This window comes from Phyllostomus discolor, chromosome 7, assembly GCF_004126475.2.
Source record: "Phyllostomus discolor isolate MPI-MPIP mPhyDis1 chromosome 7, mPhyDis1.pri.v3, whole genome shotgun sequence".
Taxonomy (NCBI): Eukaryota; Metazoa; Chordata; class Mammalia; order Chiroptera; family Phyllostomidae; genus Phyllostomus; species Phyllostomus discolor.
The window spans coordinates 84,783,569-84,805,519 of record NC_040909.2 but is presented as its reverse complement, the minus strand read 5'-3'; the positions used below and the strand labels follow the sequence as shown (position 1 = coordinate 84,805,519).

The 21,951-nt window shown below is 37.6% G+C and overlaps 1 protein-coding gene across 1 annotated transcript in view; it reads right to left on the bottom strand.

Moving 5' to 3' along the window:
* The window catches only part of RALYL (RALY RNA binding protein like), a 150,607-nt gene that overhangs the window by 52,715 nt on the left and 75,941 nt on the right, over positions 1 to 21,951 (bottom strand). Inside the window, exon 5 of the mRNA XM_036031669.1 lies at positions 13,883 to 13,996. Within this exon, the coding sequence (XP_035887562.1) occupies positions 13,883 to 13,996 (114 nt within the window). The remainder of the gene's footprint in view (positions 1 to 13,882; positions 13,997 to 21,951) is intronic.

Here is a 21,951-nt window from a genome sequence, read left to right as displayed (position 1 = left end):
GAGTCCTAGAAATATTTAGGCTATATTCTTTTTAATAGGACAATCCAGCCTCAAGTCCTTCAAATTTATCCACCTAAAGATTTAACTTTCAATCGCCTCCAACAACTCCTAGGAGCAATCAAGTGGGTGAGACCCAGCCTTGGAATACCTACCCAACAGCTAACTAATTTATTTAATGCCCTTAAGGGGGACCCTGATCTTAATTCCCCCAGAGAATTATCCCCTGAGGCTTTACAAGAATTGACTATAATAAATCAACATATCCAACAGCAACAACTAACTAGAATTGATCCACAGTCTCCTGTTAGGCTTTTCTGCTTTTCAACCCCAGGTACTCCCACAGGCCTTATAGGACAATGGTCATCCAACTTAACTATGATAGAATGGCTTTTCTTGTCTCACCAGCCACAACGCACTATTACCACCTATGTGACTGCATTGTGCCATCTCATAATAAAAGGATGTGAGTGAACACAGCAGTTATTTGGATATGATCTTGCCTTTATTCACATCCCCTTAACTCAGGTTTATTTACAACAGTTAACAGCTCAATCTTTAGAATTTCAGTGTGCCATAGCTGATTTTATAGGAGGACTGGAGATTAATCTACCCTCAGACAGACTGCTTCAAAACATCCCATCCCTTCAGATAAGGCTAGCAGAAAAAATCATCCCAATACCAATAACAGGAGCAAAGACTATATTTCTTGACAGGTCTGGAAAAACTGGACAGGCTGCTGTTGCCTGGAAAGAAGGCAATAGCTGGAAAAACTTTGTATCCTCAGGACATTCCTCTACTCAGAGGGCTGAGCTTTTCACTGCAATTATGGCCCTGCGGCAATGGTGCCAGGAAGCTCTAAATATAGTCTGTGACTCAGTCTGTGACCCGTTTATACTAATCTGCATCTAAATCAGGCATTAATTAAAACTTCTACTGATTCTAATCTACTTAACTTATTTTCAACCCTACAGTCTCTCCTTGATAAGTGAGAATACCCCCTCTTCATTACTCATATTTGATCTCACTCAGGCCTGCCTGGCCCCTTGGTGGATGGTAACAATAAGGCAGATGTCTTACTGTGTCCTTACTGCCTTTCAACAGGCAGCAGCTTCTCACCAGTTTTTTCATCAAAATAGCCAGGCACTCTGAAAGCAATTTAACATTCTTCGCTCCAAGCTAAGCAAATTATTAAAGAATGCCCTGACTGTCAAGCCCTAACTAAGGCACCTCCTTAGTTAGGCACCTCTACAGGAGTTAACCCTTGAAGACTAAGTTCTCAAATGATATGGCAAACAGATGTCACTTGCTACTCTCCCTTTGGAGAACTCAAATACATTCATATTTCTATTGATACTTATTCTGGTGCCTTATACTTTAACTGTAAAGCATCCACTTTAACAGGAGAATCAGCAAAAATTATACAAGCCCATTGACTTGAAGCCTTTAGTCATTTAGGATGGCCTCAGCAAATTAAAACTGGTAATGGCCCAGGATACCTTGCCTATTCTACTCAGGTTTTCCTTTAGTGTTGGAATATCAACCATAAAACAGGAATACTTTACAATCCAATCAGTTAGGCAATTGTTGAACGGGTGCATCATACCTTTAAAAATCTACTTAAAAAAACAAAAAAGGGGGAGTCAAGAGTCTACCCCCCAAATTTGATTATGTTAGCCATGTTCACTTATAATTTTTTAAAAATTGTGATGAATCACTCTGTACTCCAACTGAGAAGCATTTTCAGGGAAAAGAATCAAAGCCACCTTACCCTTAAGTCTTATATAGAGATCCACTGGGAGATAGCTCTTGGAAGGGCCCTGTCAACCTCCTAACATGGGGAAGAGGGTTTGTATGTGTTTCCATTCTTACAGGTCCTGTCTGGTTACCAGCTAAAAGAGTAAAGCCTTATCATGAGTGGGATAGATGTGAAGCTCCACTACCTGGAGACAAGAACCAATCAACCTGCAGCCCAGGTGGCCCAGCTGACACTGAAAAACCAGAAGTAACACGAACACCCACGGCGTCACACATGGGTCTGGGTCCACCAACGGAGGAGGATAGGGCCTGTCCCAGTGACAGGGGTTGAGGTTCAGGCACCTCCTGTGGAGGGCAACAACCCCCCGATATCCCACAATGTTCCCTTTAGGCATGCCCCCACTTCGTGGGGGGACATTAAGGCTCTTAATGCTCGAGCTGAGGAAATTCTTACTGAAACAGGAGTAGAAACACCCCCGAAAACAGGTTTATTGCTTACCTAGTAGTGCTGTCAGCCAATTTGGTTAAAACTTTGCTTTTAACTGCCATTATACTTTGCTTAGGGGGGCAGGGCCTGGCTATGGAGGCTAATTCCTCTTGTACTTATTGGGCCCACATTATTGATCCACCAGTATTTAAATTGCATACCTGGTGGAATGTTGAACCTCCCTTTTCCACTAATGATACTCAGTGGACCGGAGGAGTATGGATGCCTGCTGATGGCCCATTAGAAGAAAACAAACACTGGATACCAGTGCCGAACAATGCTGTTTGTGTTGCTGAGTATTTACCAGTTTGTTTTTCTGTTCCTACTGACACTTTGTGCTTACCTATAAAAGAGCAGTTTTATGCTGCAAGCAAAGAGCAGTACAGTAATTACTATCAACTCTCCATAGTAACCACAGTGGGTCTGCATACCCAAAAGGAAGTTTATCATACTTTCAATCCCCTTCTGGTTCCTCCTTGCACCTTAGACACTAGCTGTAAAGACTCCGTCTTCTGGTATTTATGCTAAGGACTGAATGCCACTATTGGTTATCTCCCCAAAAGTCCTTTTGTAGTGGAGAACTGGGGAGCTAAATGGAGAATATTAGCTAAGCCTGATAAAACAATAGTTCTGGCTCTGCCTCTATTCGTACAAACTAATATGTGGTGGGAGGGGCCCGGCACCAGAGTACCTATTATCAGAATTGTTTCTCCTAACCACACTAGCTCGTGGCACTACAATTCTTGGAAAATGGGCTTGCCTTTTACTACTAGAATGCATCTGTATATAAGAATTGTATGTGACCTAAAAGTGTCCAAAGATGTTTTTATCAAATTGACCTTCCGGAACAGAATTGGGTCACGGTTTATACTTCTCACCCCAACTTGTTTTTAGCAACTCCAGGGACAGCTCAGGTCTTTTATAATAAATCTGCAAAACTTTATTCTCTGCCTGTCCCTGCAGGCTCTATATATGCCAGCTGCCTTACCTGTCTCAATGTTACTCTGTTAAACCTCACTACAGTTTACATAGAACACAAACTCAAGAATGGGTACCATTTGATGTAACCAGAGAATGGGAGGATCCCAATGACATAATAGTATTTAACAATGCGCTGTCCTCCTTACAAGTTCAATGGTGTGTTGGCACCCTAATTGCATTCTTTGTCTCTGCTATAGTTGTTGCAGCTACTGCTGTCATGGCAACTGCTGCCCTCGTTGACTCAGTTTAAGCTGCTCATACTGTTGATGCTCTTGTAACCAATACTACCTTAGAAATGCTTCAACAGGCCCAGATTGATCAAGAGATCCTGACTAGCCTCTCTGCTGTTGAACCAGCATTTGACTGGATTGGCGAGCACCAGGATACACTAATTACCTTCCAGCAGCTGACCTGTGATCCTGGATTCTCCAAGCTGTGCATCACTCCACTCCAGTGGAACTCCAGCCTGCACTCCTGGAGCAAAATTCAACATCACCTAAGGGGGGCTTTTTCTACCAATTTAAAGGGGCAAATTGATAAATTGCAGCTAGAGCTGCATCAACAGCTGCAAGATATTCAACGCTTGACTAAGTAAGAGGTTTTCCAAACCCTCAGTGACAATCTCTGTGACTTAATCCAAACTATTAGTTTGATGGACTTAACCTAAGAGTGTGGGCCCTTGGAGCTGCCAGTTGTTTATTGATTCTAATAATGCTCTATATACTTTGCTGCATTTACAAATTATTTTCCCAGGATCGTATGAGAAACCAGAAAGTAGCAAGCTTTGTAGGCCTTGCTTCTGTAGCAGCCCTAACTAAAAACAAGGGGGGAATTATAGGGAACCGATCAGCATGGCAATGGCTAATGTAGCCCAGTACTGACCCAGAAAACCAATCAATATGAGGCGGCACACAGGAGTCAGGTGTGCAGGTCAGCTTTCCTATAGGGAATCAAGCCTGCTCTGTACCCAGGCTGCTATAAGACTTGTTTTTGCTAAAACTCCCTCACTATGAGCTAAGACTGCAGATGTTTAATGTATATCTCTGAAGCAACTCCCTAAAGTCTGTGCTAAGATGTCCCAAGGACAAAATGTAACCAAATCAATCATTTTTATAGTTCCCTTGCATTTGTAACTTTTTTCTCCTTTTTTGTTACCTGTAAGAAGTAATCGCTTAACTAAATCTAGAAATAATGAGAACCTTCTTTGATGTAACGTGACTGGAAACCAATAAAAGCCTGTCCAGGCAAGGGTCGACATGGCTCATAGGCACTCTCCCCTTGAGGGAATGGCTGTGCTGTCCCTTTTTTTCCACAGGACTCGGTAGTCCATATGAATTTGTGTACCTCATCTACAACATGACTACAACAGACTCCGGAGGGCCAGAGTCTGCATCACCCCTTAATTTCTGTTTAGACAGATATAGTGTTTCCAGTTACTCTCTGTTTTGTATTAATATATAACCTATATGTAAATTTTCTGATAGCTTATTTCAAAAATGGTTGTGTTTTAATGTGCTTCATTGCAACAAAAATCCTGTAACTCAGTCTCATTCACCCATTCATTAACTTGAAAGCTAAATGCATGGAAGACATTATCTGGATTGAGAAAAAAAGCTTTAATTAAAATGGCAATCAATTAATAAAAGCTTAACAGAAACACAGTCAGCCTTTGCTTTAGTAACATGTGGATTTGTAGACTTATGTCATTGCCTCAGTGGGAAATGCTATATTACTGAGCAAATAAGTTCCGTGAACAAAATCACACATGTTTATTAAACTGCTGGTTCAGCCTCACAGAGGGTTTGATCTGGTAATTATCTTGTTCAACTAAAAAGAAAACAGCAACTTTTTATTTTTTATGAATAATTATGTAACTTTACTTCCACTATAAATGAGGAATAGTTTTTGTTTATTCTTAACTTCACAAGCTCTTTATCTTAATATTTATCATAATGTTTTATTATCATAATATTTTTCCTACTTTCACTTTTACTTTTTATTGTACGAGTGTGAATGTATTTTGTGTATGTGCACACATTTATGTCTCTACTAGTAAAGCTTTTTGGGGGGCAGAAACATGTTTATTTATCTTTACATTCCTGGTGGCTAACTCAGACTCTTACATGCAAATTAAATATTTGCTGAATATATTCATGAATTGTGAAACTAAAATATAAATGTCTGGGTATCAAATTATTTTCATAGAGTTGAAGTGATTACTGAATCCAAAAGGAAGTTAAAAGAAACCTCCTTACAGTATTCTATAGCACAGCTGCATACCACGAAATCAAAGTTAAATGTGGGATCTGAGAATGTTGTAGAAGAAAATTGTAAATTATGAATTTCAACAGAAAAAAAGGTTTGTTATGGTCGCAGGTTAGCAAGTACATACAAAATGCTGACTGTGCAAAATTCACTACCTTTAGGCCTTGCAACATCTTGTAGGGTAGGCTTGTTTATTACCTTATGGATGGAGAAACTGAAGCATATATCCATCCAGTAAGGTGTCCATAGTTATACAGTTAATAAGTGTGAAAGTGGAAATTTCCACATAAGGTTTTTTGAGACATTGAAAATGTTTTGGCTCGCTTCTGTAATAAGACCATTTTAAAATCAAGAATGAATTAGTTGGTTTCTTTAGGGGCACTTGTTAGAGCTGAACGATAATTGTCAAAATGGAAGATGTGAAAGTTATTAGTGCTCTGGCCAGGTAGCTCAGTTGGTTAGAGTATCATCCTGATACACCAAGGTTGTGGGTTTGATTCTTGGTCATGACTGTGTAAATAAGTGGAACAACAAATTGATGTTTTTTTCTCTCTCTCTCTCTCCCTTCTACACTCTCTAAAAATCAACCAATCAATTAAAAAAAAAGAAAACAAAGTTATAGGTAAGTACTCTATGTAATGGAAAATGCCTCAGGCTCTAAAAAAGCCATAAAGAGTGAGAATGTGATCTTAAATTTCAGTCTTCATGGTGGACTTTTTTTTCCTGCACCACTCATTTCTATTTAAAAAGCTACATATGATTTAGAAAACAAGTTAGAATTATTGGAATTTATGTTCAAAACTTCTTTATAAAATTCAGTTTGCTGCATAGCTATTATCATTAATATAACTCTGAAAATTGGTTGATGGCAATTAAGTTTTTGACATACTGGCTTAATTGCTAGCTAAATTGCACTTAGCAGATAGTTACAAGGAATGTTGATACAAAAACAGTCACATTTATTCACTGAAACCAAGCTAGTATCCCTGAACCACTGGTTTTGCATACCAGTATCAACTATATTTTTAAAAATTCTACAATACAACACCTGTATATAATCTGAATTTCACTCAATAATGCCATTTAGAAAGATGCCACTTATTATGGCTGGTTTGCTAGCAAGAACATAAATGAGCAGCAGGAAAGTTATATGGAATAACATATCAATTACCTAAACTCATTCTTGGAGAAAATGTTCTCCAACTTGTGCACACAGAATGCCTTGGATTGTTGAGGTCACCACAAATTCAATGTAAATCATTCAGAAAATTACTGAGATATTGCTTGAATTTAAAGGATTATGTATTAATTTTCCCCATTTTAATAACTTATACAAGGCCCTTTCCAAATGTTGTGCAGCTAGAAAATTTGGGACTACATGCATGGTAGGATGTGAACCTATTCTGTTTGGTTCCTAAGACCTCAGAAGTGTCTTCCAAGAGGAAGACAAACTAGGAAACAAAGGAACAATGAGCAGTGGAGACAAAGCATCAGTGGTGATGCTTTGTGGGTGAAAATGTGCTAACTGACTTGTGGTGATGATTATACCACTTGGTAGAATTACTAAGTCACTGAATTGTACTCTTGAAAGAGGTAAAATTTACACTGTGAGACACATCTCAATAAAGTTGTTGAAAAAAGGTGCAACAGAGCCAGTGAAAGTTGATGAGGGTTTGAGCACTGGCAGTAACTTTGAGAAAAACAGAGAGCAGTGGAGTAAAGAGAAACCAAAGGTAAGATGTTGTAACATTGGCTATAGAAGAAATTGAAGTGTTGAGGTTGGCAGTTTGATTGGCAGGGTTTAAGTCATTCTGACGTGACAGAGGCAGGACACAGACAAGACTATATTTAGCTGAGAAAATGAGGAAAAAGAGCCCAATTTTGAAAGACTGTGATACAGTTACTCCCAAGGGCCTTAATGTTGCCCTCAGCCTGACTAAACTTACGGCAGTTTTCTTCCTGACTGTAGGTCCTGACAGCATTTTTCTTTGAGCATTTACTTTAGAGAACTTGCCATTGTAAATTCTTTCTCTGCTCCTTTGAGATGTAGATCTTTTATAATTCAGACATGTTTTCTCAAGACTAAGAAACCATCTCTTTGAAATGAAACTGTCAAGAAAGGGCACTGCCTCCAGTATCAGTGGGACAGTAGAAGGCTAACTTCCATGAGTCACTTAGCAAACACAAATGCCCTGGACCTGTTGACTAACCTCCTTACTGATACTTTTCTCCAATACTTTTCCATTAGCTTTCTCCAGTGTTTACAATTTCTCCTAACTTTTCTATTAGTGGAGTGGAGTTCAAGTTCTATCCCTATCACAATAGTCTTGACCTCTATGCAAAAGTTTTGAATCGTCTTCCTTGCCAGTTTTTAACAAGTCCAGTTCAATTTTTCTTTTATAGTTATCTGAGGAATAGCCATAGGAAGCTCTCCATAGCTGTTGGAAAAGTTTTGATCCAGTTACTAAAGACAAATAAATCTCTTCCCTGCCTCACCTGCAAATTTAGTTTCTTTGAAATATTTAATTTTTGTAGTCCAATATTTCTGTGAGAGTTGTTATAAAAATAACACTCCTGTTCCTACCTGTGCATCATTTTCAGCTCCTTAAATTCTTTCCACTCAGCTGATTTTTAAAATATATGCTTGTATAATTCTATATAACATGTTTATATTGCTAATTCTTTTTTTTTAATTCTTACCCGAGGACATTTTTTTTCATTGCTATTTTAGAGACAGAGAAAGCGAGAGAGGAAGGCAGGAAAGAAACATGGATGTGAGAGAGAAACACCAATTTGTTGCCTTCCATATGCACCAGACCTGGGATCATACACACCTGGACTGGGGATCAGACCCACAACCTAGGTGTGTGCCCTGACCAGCAATTGATCCTGCAACCTTTTGGGTATGGGATGACACTCTAACCAACTGCGCCACACTGGCCAGGGCTATATTGCTACTTCTTGATCAGTTCTGTGCACTATTTGTTGACATTATACTTAAGAGGCTGAGGATTCAGTTCTCTGTCACACAATCCCAACTTACTTGCCTTCTATTTTCCATTTCTGTTTTCTTCTATATTTTCTGAGAGAATTTCTCCAATTTATCTTCCAGTCCTGTGTTGAGTTATTTATTTGTTCCATCATATGTCAATTTCTGAAAAGCTCTTTTACCTGCCTTCTGAACACTCAGTTTATGTTTCACATACTTGTTTCATGAATGTGATCTCTTCTCTTTTCCTCAGAGGGTATTAATCAATGGGTTTTATTTAAAAAAATTTCCTGCACACTCTTGATTTCTTCCAGTTTATTTGTTATTTATTGCTATTTGTTTTTTGTGTTATGTCTCTTCTCCTGTCTGATGATTCTTGTCAGTGCATGGTTACAGTGGGTTATGAGAGTATTGACTGGCAGTGTTGTAAGCATGGGTGATCTGGTTGAGCATTTCCTTGGGTGGCACCCATACCAGTATCTTTAAATCTTTTCTCTCAAGCTGCTCATATTCCCAATTAAGACCCCTTCTAGTGTATGCCCAGAATCTCACTCCTAAAGGGGAGAAAACACTTGGAATTTCTACAGTAATGGTCTAAAAGATATTTCACCAGCCTTCTACTGGGTCAGGAACAGTTGGAAAGAAAATACTAGAATCTGTTTCCTCAACAGACTTTCTGCCATTTTCTCTCTTTGTTTTTTTTTTATTTTTAAGATTTTATTTATTTATTTTTAGAGGGAAGGAAAGAGGGAGAGAAACATCAATGTGTGGTTATGCCTCACATGCCACCTACTGGGGACCTGGCCCTCACCCCAGGCATGAGCCCCAACTGGGAATCAACTCTTTTTTTTTGCAGACTAGTGCTCAGTCCACTGAGCGTCACCAGCCAGGGCTTCTCTCTCAGTTCTTGAGGAATATGATGCCTTCAGTGCTGAAATTTTGGGGAATTCAGTGACTAAGATGAGACATGTATTTTTCAGATATGCTAAGTCAGGTCCACTTCTCCATCTACTGTGTGGTTTCTTTAGCTTTGTGTCCATTCTCCTTAAAATGAGGGGTTTTCGTTTTAAAAATCCCATCACAATTTGAATGCAGTTTCAGAAGGGAGCAGAGCTCAATATATGTGATTAGTCCAACATTTCTAACCAGAAGCATCAACAATTGATCCAAACTGTAAATGGTAGTAAGGTATCAGAACAGAAACATAGTTGCATTATAGGCAGCAGCCAGGTCACACTGGAGTGGCATCTTCCCTCTGAGAGCCACAATCTGTGGTCGGCAAATACAGAATGGCCAGAGAAGAGAGATGGTGGTGGTTCAAGATGCAAAACCCAATTACTGAGAAGCAACTGAAGGAATTACTGAGATTTACCTGGAGAAAAGAAGATGTTGTAGGCAAAATTTGAATGAAGCTAAGTTGGCAATCTGTGGGCCAATTAATTATATTAACTCTCTGTTCAAAGGTTGTGGAAAGGTAAGGATGTTATAGCTATTATTAAATATTTAATTGGTTGTTGCATTTACAACAGATTAGATATTAAGGTTGGTTTCCAGGGACATGAAAATGATAACTGAACCAAGTGAAATTAAATACCTTTGGCTCAGAAAAGAAAATCTACCACAGGTATTTGAGACACAGGTGTGACCATGCAAATGACATCAATGCGTCCATTGGAGGCATTAAGATACTAGTGAACTGAAAAGTGTACACCATATATAAAGTGAGTAGCAGTATTGAAAGTCCAATGTTTCTAAAGAAATTATATATTTAAACATTTATTTATAATATTCCATTCTTGGACATTGATGTACTTGATGTCTGAGACATCAAGTACTTTGCATCTGTATCAATTCTGTATCTTTTACTAAGCATATGACAGGATGAATCTATCCAATAGGACTCTGGTAACCTCTCTAATGATTAGGTCTAACATTAATATTAACATTATCTATTATCATTGGAATTGTCCAAGAGAGATTGACTGGCCATATATTAGGCATACCCCTGAGAATAAAATAATATCTAATCACCTTTTAATAGCAAATACTGTATGCCTGAAAGGTGAATTTTTTTTTAAAATGTGGTAACCAATGGAATAATTAATTGTTTCCACTGTAGAATGCCCATTCTTTAGTTTTCCTTTTCTCTCCTTTCACTCTTTTAGGTCATTTAACATCACTGTGTAAACCACAAAAATGTGGTAATTTACATGTGGTTCTTTTACAAAAAAATCACCTAGCTCCAATTACAGGGTAACCTGATGTTAAGTGTTATTTGTATTTGTTGTTTTCAATAAATAGTTACTACATTCCAAAGTTGTTATTTGAATTATCCAATGGAAAAAATAACAAAGGCATGGTGGATTCACACTAATTATAATTTAACAGTTGGGAATACATTTGACTCTATAACCCATTCCTCTAGCTTACACAAGAAGGCCTTGAGACCTCAAGAGAAGTCAAAGACTTGCTCAGTCCTGCCTAGGATGTAGTAGACAGTAGGGGGAGAGTTAGAAAGAAAGAGAAGGCATGACATTTTTCTTGGTAAGTTTCCAATCCTGAAGGAAGAAACTGAATGCCATACTAATATCTATTAGAAGCAGTTTAAGGTGCAGAGAATCCAAAATATTGTAATTACACTTCTTTATAATTACTCCTGCTAACTTAGGGATTCACTTACAACAAAACAGAAGAAAAGCTGGCACTCTGAAACTTGAACTCCAGGAAAGGTCTGTGTTGGGTGGCTTACCCCACAATCTCCTTCCTGCAACCACTTCTATGCTGAAAACTTTCATCATTAAATGACTAAGAGTAAATTGGGAATGAGAGATAAATATAACAGTAATAATAAAAGTCAATGTTAGCTACCAAATAATTAGATTGCAACCAAGTAAGCATGAAAATGAGTGCTCCTTAAATTTAATAGGGGGATACTGAGTCTTTTAAAGAATGTTATTATATTTCTCTCCAGCTTCCATAATGTAGGCTTGACTCTTTCATACAATCATGATTTCTTTTTATAAATAAATAAGTAAATATGTGTATATATATATAAATATATATTTTATATAATGTATGTAAATATACATTGTAAATATATCTATCTGTCTATATATATAATAGTTATATACATATATACACATATACATATATGTATATATATACACATATGTGTGTGTGTGTGTGTATATATATATAAACTTGGTTATCTTAACTTCACAAGTATGAAATACTGTTCAGGATGCAATTAAGAGAAAGGAATGACCCATTAAATAATTCCACTTTCTTCCTAACATGTGAAAGTAAGATGTTAGTATCACAGGACAAAGCTTTTCATTTTTAAAAAGTAACTGTTTCATGATCAGGAAAGTTTGAACATATACAAAAATAAGGTGACAGCCTCTTGTGAAAAGCAAATGCAAGCTTTGAATTTTAGTGTTGTTTACAGAACATCGCCCAAGAAGAGATGTGGAAGGTATTATTCACTGCAGGAAAGCAGATGGTCTAATAAGATGGACTAAAGTATCATATTTTCTCTTTGAGGTGATTTATATTTAAATGAGTTATCCACAATCCTTTAAACTGAAGTGGAAATTGCATATCAATGTCATTTGCTGCAGGGGTTGTTTTACATAACAACAAATTTCACAGAAGTTTCTCAAAGGAAAATATTGATTTAAGGAACATCACAGGATATTTTGGTTCCAGAAATGCTTTAGATTACTGCCACAGACAACACGTGACAAACTTCCTAAAGCCTACATTTCTCTAGTAAGAAGTGTAGGCAATGTATATTTGCTCAGTAGAAAATACATTTAAGTAGAAAATTTTAATAAACATGATTATTTCCTTTCTTGTTTGTCATCCATATGAACTCAAAACAAGTCAGGGAGACTCTGCCACGTGCTGGGTAGACAACTGGCAGAAACATGGCAGGAAATGCTCATTTGCCTGGATATGTCTGTGTCACCACCAATCTCAGGTGTCTCCCACTGGAGCCTTTACCCAGTGTGTGACTGTGAGACAGAACTTCCATAGGATGCCTTGTCATTTCTTACAGTGTGAGGCACAGTCACTGTGCTCATTTGAGTGAGCCTTGGGCAGTGGTGGGAGGCATTTGAACCCTAGTTTATTACTATCTCTCATAGGCCCCATGTGCCTCATCACTGAAGGTCTGCTTTGTCCTCAGCCCTCAACACAGTCAACAGAAGGCTGGTTCCTCTGTGTCATAGCTCAGGGCCCACATCCTAGCAGGTTCTCCCTAGGGAGGACTTCCCAAGTAGCCTCATAGTAGTGCAATCCTGGGACAAGGTCCTAGTAGCATCTGAGATTGACACTACAAATGGGAAAGGAGAGTGGACTTACCCATAAGATCTGGGCTAGAGACCAGGTCTATCATTAACTGGTTATGTGGTTGTGGTCATTATGTGGTTGCTTCCTTGAGCTTTATTTTCTCTTGGGAAAGTGAGGGTGAGGTGAGTGAGGTGAGGTAGAGTGCAGCAAGGGCTTTCAAAACTGTATTATTTGTCTTTTAAGTGAAACTTTTTACAAATGAAGTTGTATGTTGAATCCCAGTAGGTAAAACAGATGGAGGTGACTCTACCAAGCTGGGAGCAAAGCCTGGACTGGAGGGACACACGTTCATTTACTTCCTGTGCCCTCTAACCTCCTCTCATCTCTAAGAAGCCTCAGAGGATTTAAGGCTACACAGCAAAATGTCAGCCTGGGTACTGGGTCACCTCCAGGTTTATTCCAGTTCTCATATTCTGTGATTCTAAACAATATCTGTAGACACAGGAAAAGGGCATTAGAATTGTATGAGAAGACAACTAGAAATTAAGGTCAGGGTTGATAATTCAGAGGAGACGTGATGTGGTAAAACATGTAATCAGTGACTTGGCTGGGGGTGGCCAGGGACACAGGGACACTGTGGGTGGTGAAATTCTAAACTGGGTCCTAAAATTTTTCAGGGTTGCAGTGATGGAAGTTGACCTTCATAATCATGGTTGTGAAACCTGTTAAATCTTGCTGCAGTTAATTTAATTACACAGAATTTTATTTGTAGCCTGATAGCATTATTTCATTAATTGACTTTATTTTCTTAAAGATTATTTGATATTGAGATATCAACTTCCAATTAAGATCCAACTATTACTTATTAACATCAACACACATTTTTACTTTTCCTTTTGTTAATATATACATTTTAAACAAATTTGGCACATGTCCTCTGAAAAATGAAAGACCATATCCCATTGTTGCAACTATAGCCTTATAAACTTTATGGTGGATCTGTATTAAACTCTATTAAGTCCTGCCAGTGCCTCTGGCTCTACATGTCTCTGTGATTGACAGTGTCTCTTGTTTCATTCTGACACATCTGTGGCCACACCCTGTTCACTTACCTGCCTCTGCCTTCTGCTGCTTTTCGATCTTCTCCAGGCGCCCTAGCAAGGAGTCAATTTTAGTTTTGATCTGCGTTAACTCTTTCTTGATTGTCTGTAACTCATCTGATTTCACTGGAAAGGGGAAAAGGGACAGAAAGCAACAGAAATTCAAAGGTACCACACTCAGCATACAACTCCCAGTCACCCTGTGTTTTCTCCAGATGGTGTCAAACCTCAAATGGTACTATTCATGTCTTATCAGATCCTCATTACCTTCAGCTTATTCTAGAATACCAGTAACTTGATTACAAATAGTGTTTCTCTGTGATATAAGCACCAAAGTTTATGCAAAGAGATAGAGGGATCTAGAAATATTTTTAAAAAGATTTTATTTTTTTTTTTAGACAGAGGAGAAGGGAGGGTGAAAGAGAGGGAAAGAAATATCCATGTGTGAACATTGATGTGTGGTTGCCTCTCACGCTCCCTCAAATGGGGACCTGGCCCACAACCCAGGCGTGTACCCTGACTGGGAATCAAATTGGTGACCTTTCAGTTCACAGGCCAGTACTCAACCCACTGAGCCATACCAGCCAGGGTGGAATCTAGAAACATTTTATGAAATATCTTTGTTAATTCAATTTTGGCCAATAATTCAGTAATTAAAATGAACTCAGATTGAGGGAGGATTAAAGCATGACAGGTGTATTAGTGCTACTTTTAGAACCATGCTGTAATGTGTATTTTAGTAGTCAGTGATCTTTTTTAATTCAGTTCTTTGATGATTGATTGAAGTCAAGATACCACATTTATCTTCTAAAGTGTGTTAGATGCTAAAGAAGTTTCTCCAGCTCACAGAACCCTTGCTACTTGACCTCTTAAAATCAAACAAAGATACAAAAAAAACATGGTAGTGGGTTTTTCCTGTTTCTTTAATCCCTGATGCTAGAGAGAAAGAAAATTCACTGAAGTTCCCACTAATATTTTTGCAGTAATGGTTCTCATTCCAGGCTTTTGCTGTTTACTGTGATTTCAAAGATTAAAAAAAATGGGACCAACAGAAGATTGACAATTTTTCATTTTGCCAAGTAAGAATGTAAAATAACAATCTTAGCAAACATTCTACTATCAACTATAATCATAAAGAAAATTGTTTAAGAAAAGGACAATTTCATATTTACCAAACATTCCATTAAATGAAATATGTTAATGTTTATGAAAAATTTACTGCACCATCCTTGTTTTCTCACTTTGATTACAACCTTTGGAAATGTTGTCATAAACCCACAATAACTAGATCCTAAAGATCTTAAACTTGTCATTAAGGACCAGCTACACCTTCCCATGAGCACTTATTAGGTCAGTTTTGGGATGTCTGTACCTCAGCAGAGAGCTATGCTCAAGGTCTGGGGCACAGATCTGGATGTCAGCAACTACACTTCTCTGTTACTTTTCCTTTCAATTTTATAAAAATCTCAGCTTGTATATTCCCCAGAAATTTTGGAAGAAAATGAGTGTTTAGCTTGATTCTTTAGTCTTCAGGAAATTTGTTATAAATAACAAAAACTAAGTGCAATCTTTATTTGCTTGAAATAGCATTATTTGTCAACTAAGATACAACACAAAACATACATGATAAATTATGCATTAACATAAACTAATTGCTCAAGGAAGAACAGTTTTTCCAATATAAAAATAAAACATCCTTTTCTGTTATAAAATCACAAATTTTTTCATAAAAAACAATTTTACTTGTAAAGTAGTTTACAAAATAAAAACTGCAAGAATCAGGGGCCCCATGGAGTGTTACTATTCTAGAAAATCCAACCTAAAGTGGAACATAGTTTAAAGTAGAGAATTGCTCCTTAGATCAATTATTTCAGACATAAAAGTTCCATTGTTGAATTGTAACTAAATTTGAAAAACATCATCTGTTAGAATTGAAAACTGATTCTTCTTTGAAGAATTATTTCCATTCCTTCTGATGAAAGAACATCATGTAGTTTTACTTAAATCTATCAAATTTAACAGAAGATATTTTATCTTATGTCATTAGCTTTCAGTGCAGGAGAAATGAGGCTATGGTTGGAAAGTAACAGACTAGATTTCTTAGTGAAGCCACTCCTCAGCCCAGGACTAACTTTAGTTTATCTCCTTGAAAACATAAACAAATAAACTACAAATGTCCAGTTTTATAGAAACTACATTAAAAACCAATGAGAAATCTGCAATGACCAAGTAAGAACTTCTAAGTGTGCAGGCAGTTAAGGTTTCCTTTGTATAGACTCATGTCCACCAATATAGGAACACTTTTGATCAAAGCCCGATCATTATGAAGTTGAAGTCTAACTAGTTAATACTCTTTGAGCTTAGAGACAACAAGGATGTAACCACCTAGGTTTTGTCTCTCTGTCCTGGCCCTTACCATGGCATGGTGAATTGATCTGCAGCCCTGTGTAGGTTGCCTGGTTCCTTTCTTGGAATGACTAGCAGCAAGTGCTCAAATAGCCTGGAGGGTTCTGCTCTTGTGCCTGGATTCCAGAAAGGATCCCTAGGATGAGCCATCTCTGTGTCTATGTGCTTTTTCTCTAACACTTCTCTGCCTTTTTTCTACTTTTTTTTTGACCCCTGTTAACAATTTCTCTACTGCTTGGTGGATGACAGTAATTCCCTATTGGTTTTTACCTACTCCATCAAAATTGACATATACTTTGTGACACACTTCTGAGCTTAGAATTTTAAAAAAATGTTTGCAAATTTGATTTCTGATATTTAAAAAAAAAGTCAGTTTAAAATTCAGATAAGTCTTAGGTCCAGAGCATCCCTGTCCATTTTTTCTTTTCTTATTTCTCATGCATTTTAATTGCACTCATCATTGGGCTTCTGCTTTCCATCTGCTGAGCCTCTTGTATGGGCCCTCAGATAATAAATACATGTGATAAGCCTTTCCTGCAGAAAATTCCAAATGTCCAAAATTTTATAGGAAAAATACCAGAAACACTCACATGTGCACAAATCTAACTTTCTAAACTAGTATTCACAGTCTGCTCCAAAGGATATAATCCCAAGTATGTATTCCATTTTCTTTCACAGCAAACTCTTCACTTGAACAGAAAAGTTAGTGCTAACCAATTAGTGTGTGGAACCTGATAGATTCTACTACACATCTATGTCCCTAGGGTAATCACTTGTAACAGCTCAGATTTTGGTTCATCATCTACAAATTCCATTCTTGTTGTAAGAACTCACTGAGGTAATGCACATAAAGCAATTAGCACCCTGCCCACAACATTATCAGTGCCAATAAGTGGTAGAAGCAGAAGATATTTTTTCAATTATTAAATTTACTTTTATTTTTAATATATTTTATTGATTATGCTGTTATGGTTGTCTCATTGTTGTCTCCCCTTTATTCCCCTCCACCCTGTACCTGTCTCCCATCATCATTCCCCACTTTAGTTCATGTCCATGGGTCATACATATAAGTTCTTTGACTTCTCCATTTCCCACACTATTCTTAACCTCCCCATCTATTTTGTACCTACCATTTATGCTTCTTATTCCCTGTACCTTTTCCCTCCTCCTTCCCTCCCCCCTCCCCACCAATAACCCTCCATGTGACCTCTATTTCTGTGAATATATTCCTGTTTTAGTTGTTTGCTTAATTCATTTTTGTTTTGTTTTTGTTCTTTTAGGTTTGGTTGCTGATAGTTGTAAGTTTGTTGCCACTTTACCGTTCATAGTTTTGATCATCTTCTTTTTCTTATTTAAGTCCTTTTAACATTTCATATAATAAAGGCTTAGTGATGATGAACTTCTTTAACTTGACCTTATCTGGGAAGCACTTTATCTGCCCTTTCCATTCTAAATGATAGCTTTGCTGGATAGAGTCACCTTGGTTGCAGGTCTTAGACTTTTATGACTTCAAATACTTTTTCCCAACCCCTTCTGGCCTGCAAGGTTTCTTTTGAGAAATGAGCTGATAGTCTTATGGGAGCTCCTTTGTAGGTAAGTGTTTTCTTTTCTCTTGCTGCTTTTAAGATTCTCTCTTTATCTTTAATCTTGGCTAACGTAATTATCATGTGCCTTGGTGTGTACTTCCTTGGGTCCAACTTCTTTGGGGCTCTCTGGAGTTCCTGGACTACCTGGAAGTCTATTTCCTTTGCCAGATTGGGGAAGTTCTCCTTCATTTTTTCAATTTCTAGCTCTTGCATTTCTCCTTCTGGCACCCCTATGATTTAGATGTTGGAATGTTTAAAGTTGTCCTGGAAGTTCCTAAACCTTTCCTCATTTTTTTTTGAATTCTTGTTTCTTCATTCTGTTCTGGTTGAATGATTATTTCTTCTTTCTGTTCTAAATTGTTGATTTTGTCCCCATTTACTTCCCTTCACTGTTGGTTCCCTTTATTTCACTTTTCATAGTCCTCACTTTTTCCTCTATTTTGTGACTATACTCAACCAATCCTGTTGAGCATCTTGATTACCAGTGTTTTGAACTCTGCCTCTGAAAATTTGGCCATCTCTTCCTTTCTTAGTTGTGTTTTTTTTTTTTCTGGAGCTTTGATCTGTTCTTTCATTTGGGCCATATTTTTTGTCTTGGTGTGCCTATTACTTAGTATGGGGTAGAACCTTAGGTATTCCCTACGGTGGTGCAACCCACTTTGCTGTGCTGTGGTGTGGCATGCATGTGGGGGAGGGGGTCTGAGAGGGAACAGTGCTGCTTGTTCAGCTTTCTGATAACTTTTAGTCACTTCCTCCACTACCCACAAGAAAATTGGGCCCTTATGATGCTGATTCCCCAGTGGGTGGGTTTGTGTACATTCTAGGACCCTGTGAGTTTCTCCAAGGAACTCTCCTGTGAGGATGGGAGTTTCTCCTGCTGCCTCAACCCCCACAGGTTTTTTCAGTCAGAGGTTTTGAGGCTTTATTTCCCCAAGCTGGAACCCTGGGTTGTGCAGTCTGTTTTGCTCTCCGGTTGTTCCTCTGGGTTTATCCACACATGAATTTGGGACTGCCCACTCCACCAGCTGCCGCCTGGCCTCCAGTACTCCAGCCTGGTTGCTTGTCTCTGCCTTTCCTACTGGTTTGAATGAATGTTGCTTCTTTAACTCCTTGTTTGTTGGACTTCCATACAGTTAAATATTTGGCAGGTCTGGTTATTTTCTGTTTTTAATTTGTTGTTGTCCCTCTTTTAGTTGTGTGAGCAGGCAAAGTGCATTTACTTACACCTCCATCTTGACCAGAAGTCTCCCGCTCCATTCTTAGTAAGACTTAGCTCAGCATCTTGAACACAGAAAAGACTTAGCAAACATCACACAATCTGTAGGTATGTGTATATAGCTACAGTCACTACATGCCAATTTCAAGCAGACCAAAAAAAGTGATTAAAAGCTTTGCGTATGTGCTGGGCACTAAATTGGAGCTGACTATGTAATATGAAGTTAGATAAGCAAACAAAAAATGCAGAAAGAAACTTAGTGTGGAAATATTTTTTCCATTTTCATAAGCACTATAACAAAAGAGTCAGAAAAGAATACCTGCTTTTGGCAAACACCATTTTGCATTTTTTCCCAATTCTATCTCAGCTATTCAAAACCCATACTTCTGGTATTTAAGGACACATCACATTGACTAGAACACCTTTTTTAAAATGTACATCAAAATTAAATTAAATTAAATCCTGATAGCATTAGATATTGAGAGCAAGGAGTATTTCTCTTACTAAGAATAACACTGAATACTTTAATTGATTTGCTATTGTACAATTGTTGTGTAACAGTCCCCTGATGTAGACAAGTGGAGAGACTGGGCAATTAGACACAATTATTAGATTATGAATTTTTCAATTTAAAAATTATAAGTGTGAGGATATGAGAATACCATTTTACTTCTCAGTTGGCTCCCAGTCTTTTCCCCTTGCCTACTCCTCTACGGCTCTGGCCACACTGCTCATAAATCCTTTTCTGTGTCATGTTTTTAGCATCCAGACTTTTGTTTCTGTGGTTTTTATTGGTGTGTTCCAATCTCTCATTCTTCCTAGTACATGCACTTTAATTCTTAAAGTTGCAGCTCAAATGTTACCTCGGCTTTGAAGTCTCTCTCCATGCTTGGTCCTCTTCTTCACCATACTCCACCCCACCCATACTCCTTTCAGATGACACTTTGAATGACCATTTCTTTAAAGGTCTTTCTCTGACAGAGCTGACAACACCAGTCTTTTCTACATGCTGGAGTAGACAGTATAAAGTTACCATGCAGCTGATTCTACACAGTTGAGCTGCACTTGCTGGAAAAAAGCTCCTTAGGGAACATTTCCATAGTAATAAGGTATTTCTATTTGGTACAAAGGCTGAAGCTTGCAATTGGCATTTGTATGTGGAGATCAGGGATGTAAGTGTCCTGTAAAGCCAAGAATACTCTTACACAATGAAGAGTTGCTATGGCCAATGGGCCATTAGTGTTTCTATTGATAAACTTTGTCTTAAAATTGACCTCATGGCAAAGAAGCCACAGACATTTTATATTTCTGCTTGAAATTAAGTTAATATTACTATGGTAGAAAAAAATGTTCTGTAAACCTAGAAGGCAATTCAACATTTAATTTTTCACAGCAAGAACCAAATTCAAGAACTTTTGTTGCTTTTGACAATAATCTGAAAGCATATAACACTGGTTATGGATTACTTCTGAAACCATTTTCTTTTATTACTAAGACTCAGAAAGGGAATTCTTATTTATCTACTCAGAGAGCAGATAGATAAATGGGTAGATAAGTACATAATGATATGTAAATCTATTTAATTTTCTATTTAGGTGATAGTAGCTAAGTCAAATTCTCAGTCACATTCTGAACAAACTAATCTTTTGTCAGAGTTGCCAAACCATCAGTGCTTTCTTGCTCCCTGAACTACTTTTTGGACATTTTCATGTGAAAATGAAGTATTTCAGCAGTGATTCTGTCTTGGCATTTCTGATAGTACTGAAAGGTAAAGGGCAGTGTTCTACAGTAGACATAGCATATAGTATAAGAAGTAAGAGGTCCAGGTTGCAGTCTTAGAGCTACCATTTACTAGCCATGTGACATCTCTGTGTTTACTTATCAATAAATTGTGATAACAGTGTTTGCCTTACATGTCTTAAAGGGTTGAGATGCAGAGTAACCACAAAGTCCCTACAAGGGCCTCCCAAGCTGCACTGAATCTTGCCTCCTTCTATTTCTTTGCACTAATTATCAACTACAGTTTCCTCCCTGGCTCTGTTGCACCTCACTGGCTCCTTCGCTGTTTCCTGACTATGCCAGTTTAACAAGTCTGTTCATCATTCTCTCTGCCCAGAATGCTCTGCTCTGATAACTCCAGAGCACTCTCATACTGTGCACTTTCCTGAGGTCTCTGTTCACATATCAGCAGGTCCAAGAGGTTGTCACAGTCTCTCCTATGATGTAGAGTTCTCCCAACTTTCTCTGTTGCTTTATTGTACTTTATTCTTGGACATAGTGATGATCTACCCTACATTATCTCATATTTTAATTTGTTTGCTTATTGTCTGTCTCTTCTTTGCTAGAATGTAATCTCAAAGAAGGCAGGATATTTTTCTTTCCTTTCCTTAGGAATAATATTCTAATAACAAATTAGAATTTTTCCTGAATCAGTCTATGTAAAAATTTAGAAGTGTGTTTAGTTAGACATTTTGTGTCTTACTTTTTAATAATGTAAAATTATGTAAATATCATTTTATTTTTATGACATTAAATATGTTTTCAGGCACATAACTCTCAAAATAATTTTAGAATAGCATGGCAAGATGCTTTTAAAATCTCCCCTATGTAGTTTGCCTATATTAATTATTCTAATGCATTTTCACATACTCATACCTGCACTAATTTGGCATATTGTTTCTATGAAAAGTAACATATTTTATTCAGAAGTGAAATAATTTATTCACTGAAATTGTTATGTTCTATTTCAGTACTTTAATATGTCACAAGCTAAGTTAGTCAACAGCTCATTATTTGCTCAGATAAAACAGTTTTTAAATTGGTCGTGAGTTATCATCAGTCATATTTGTATCTATTTCCTCCCCTTTCCCATG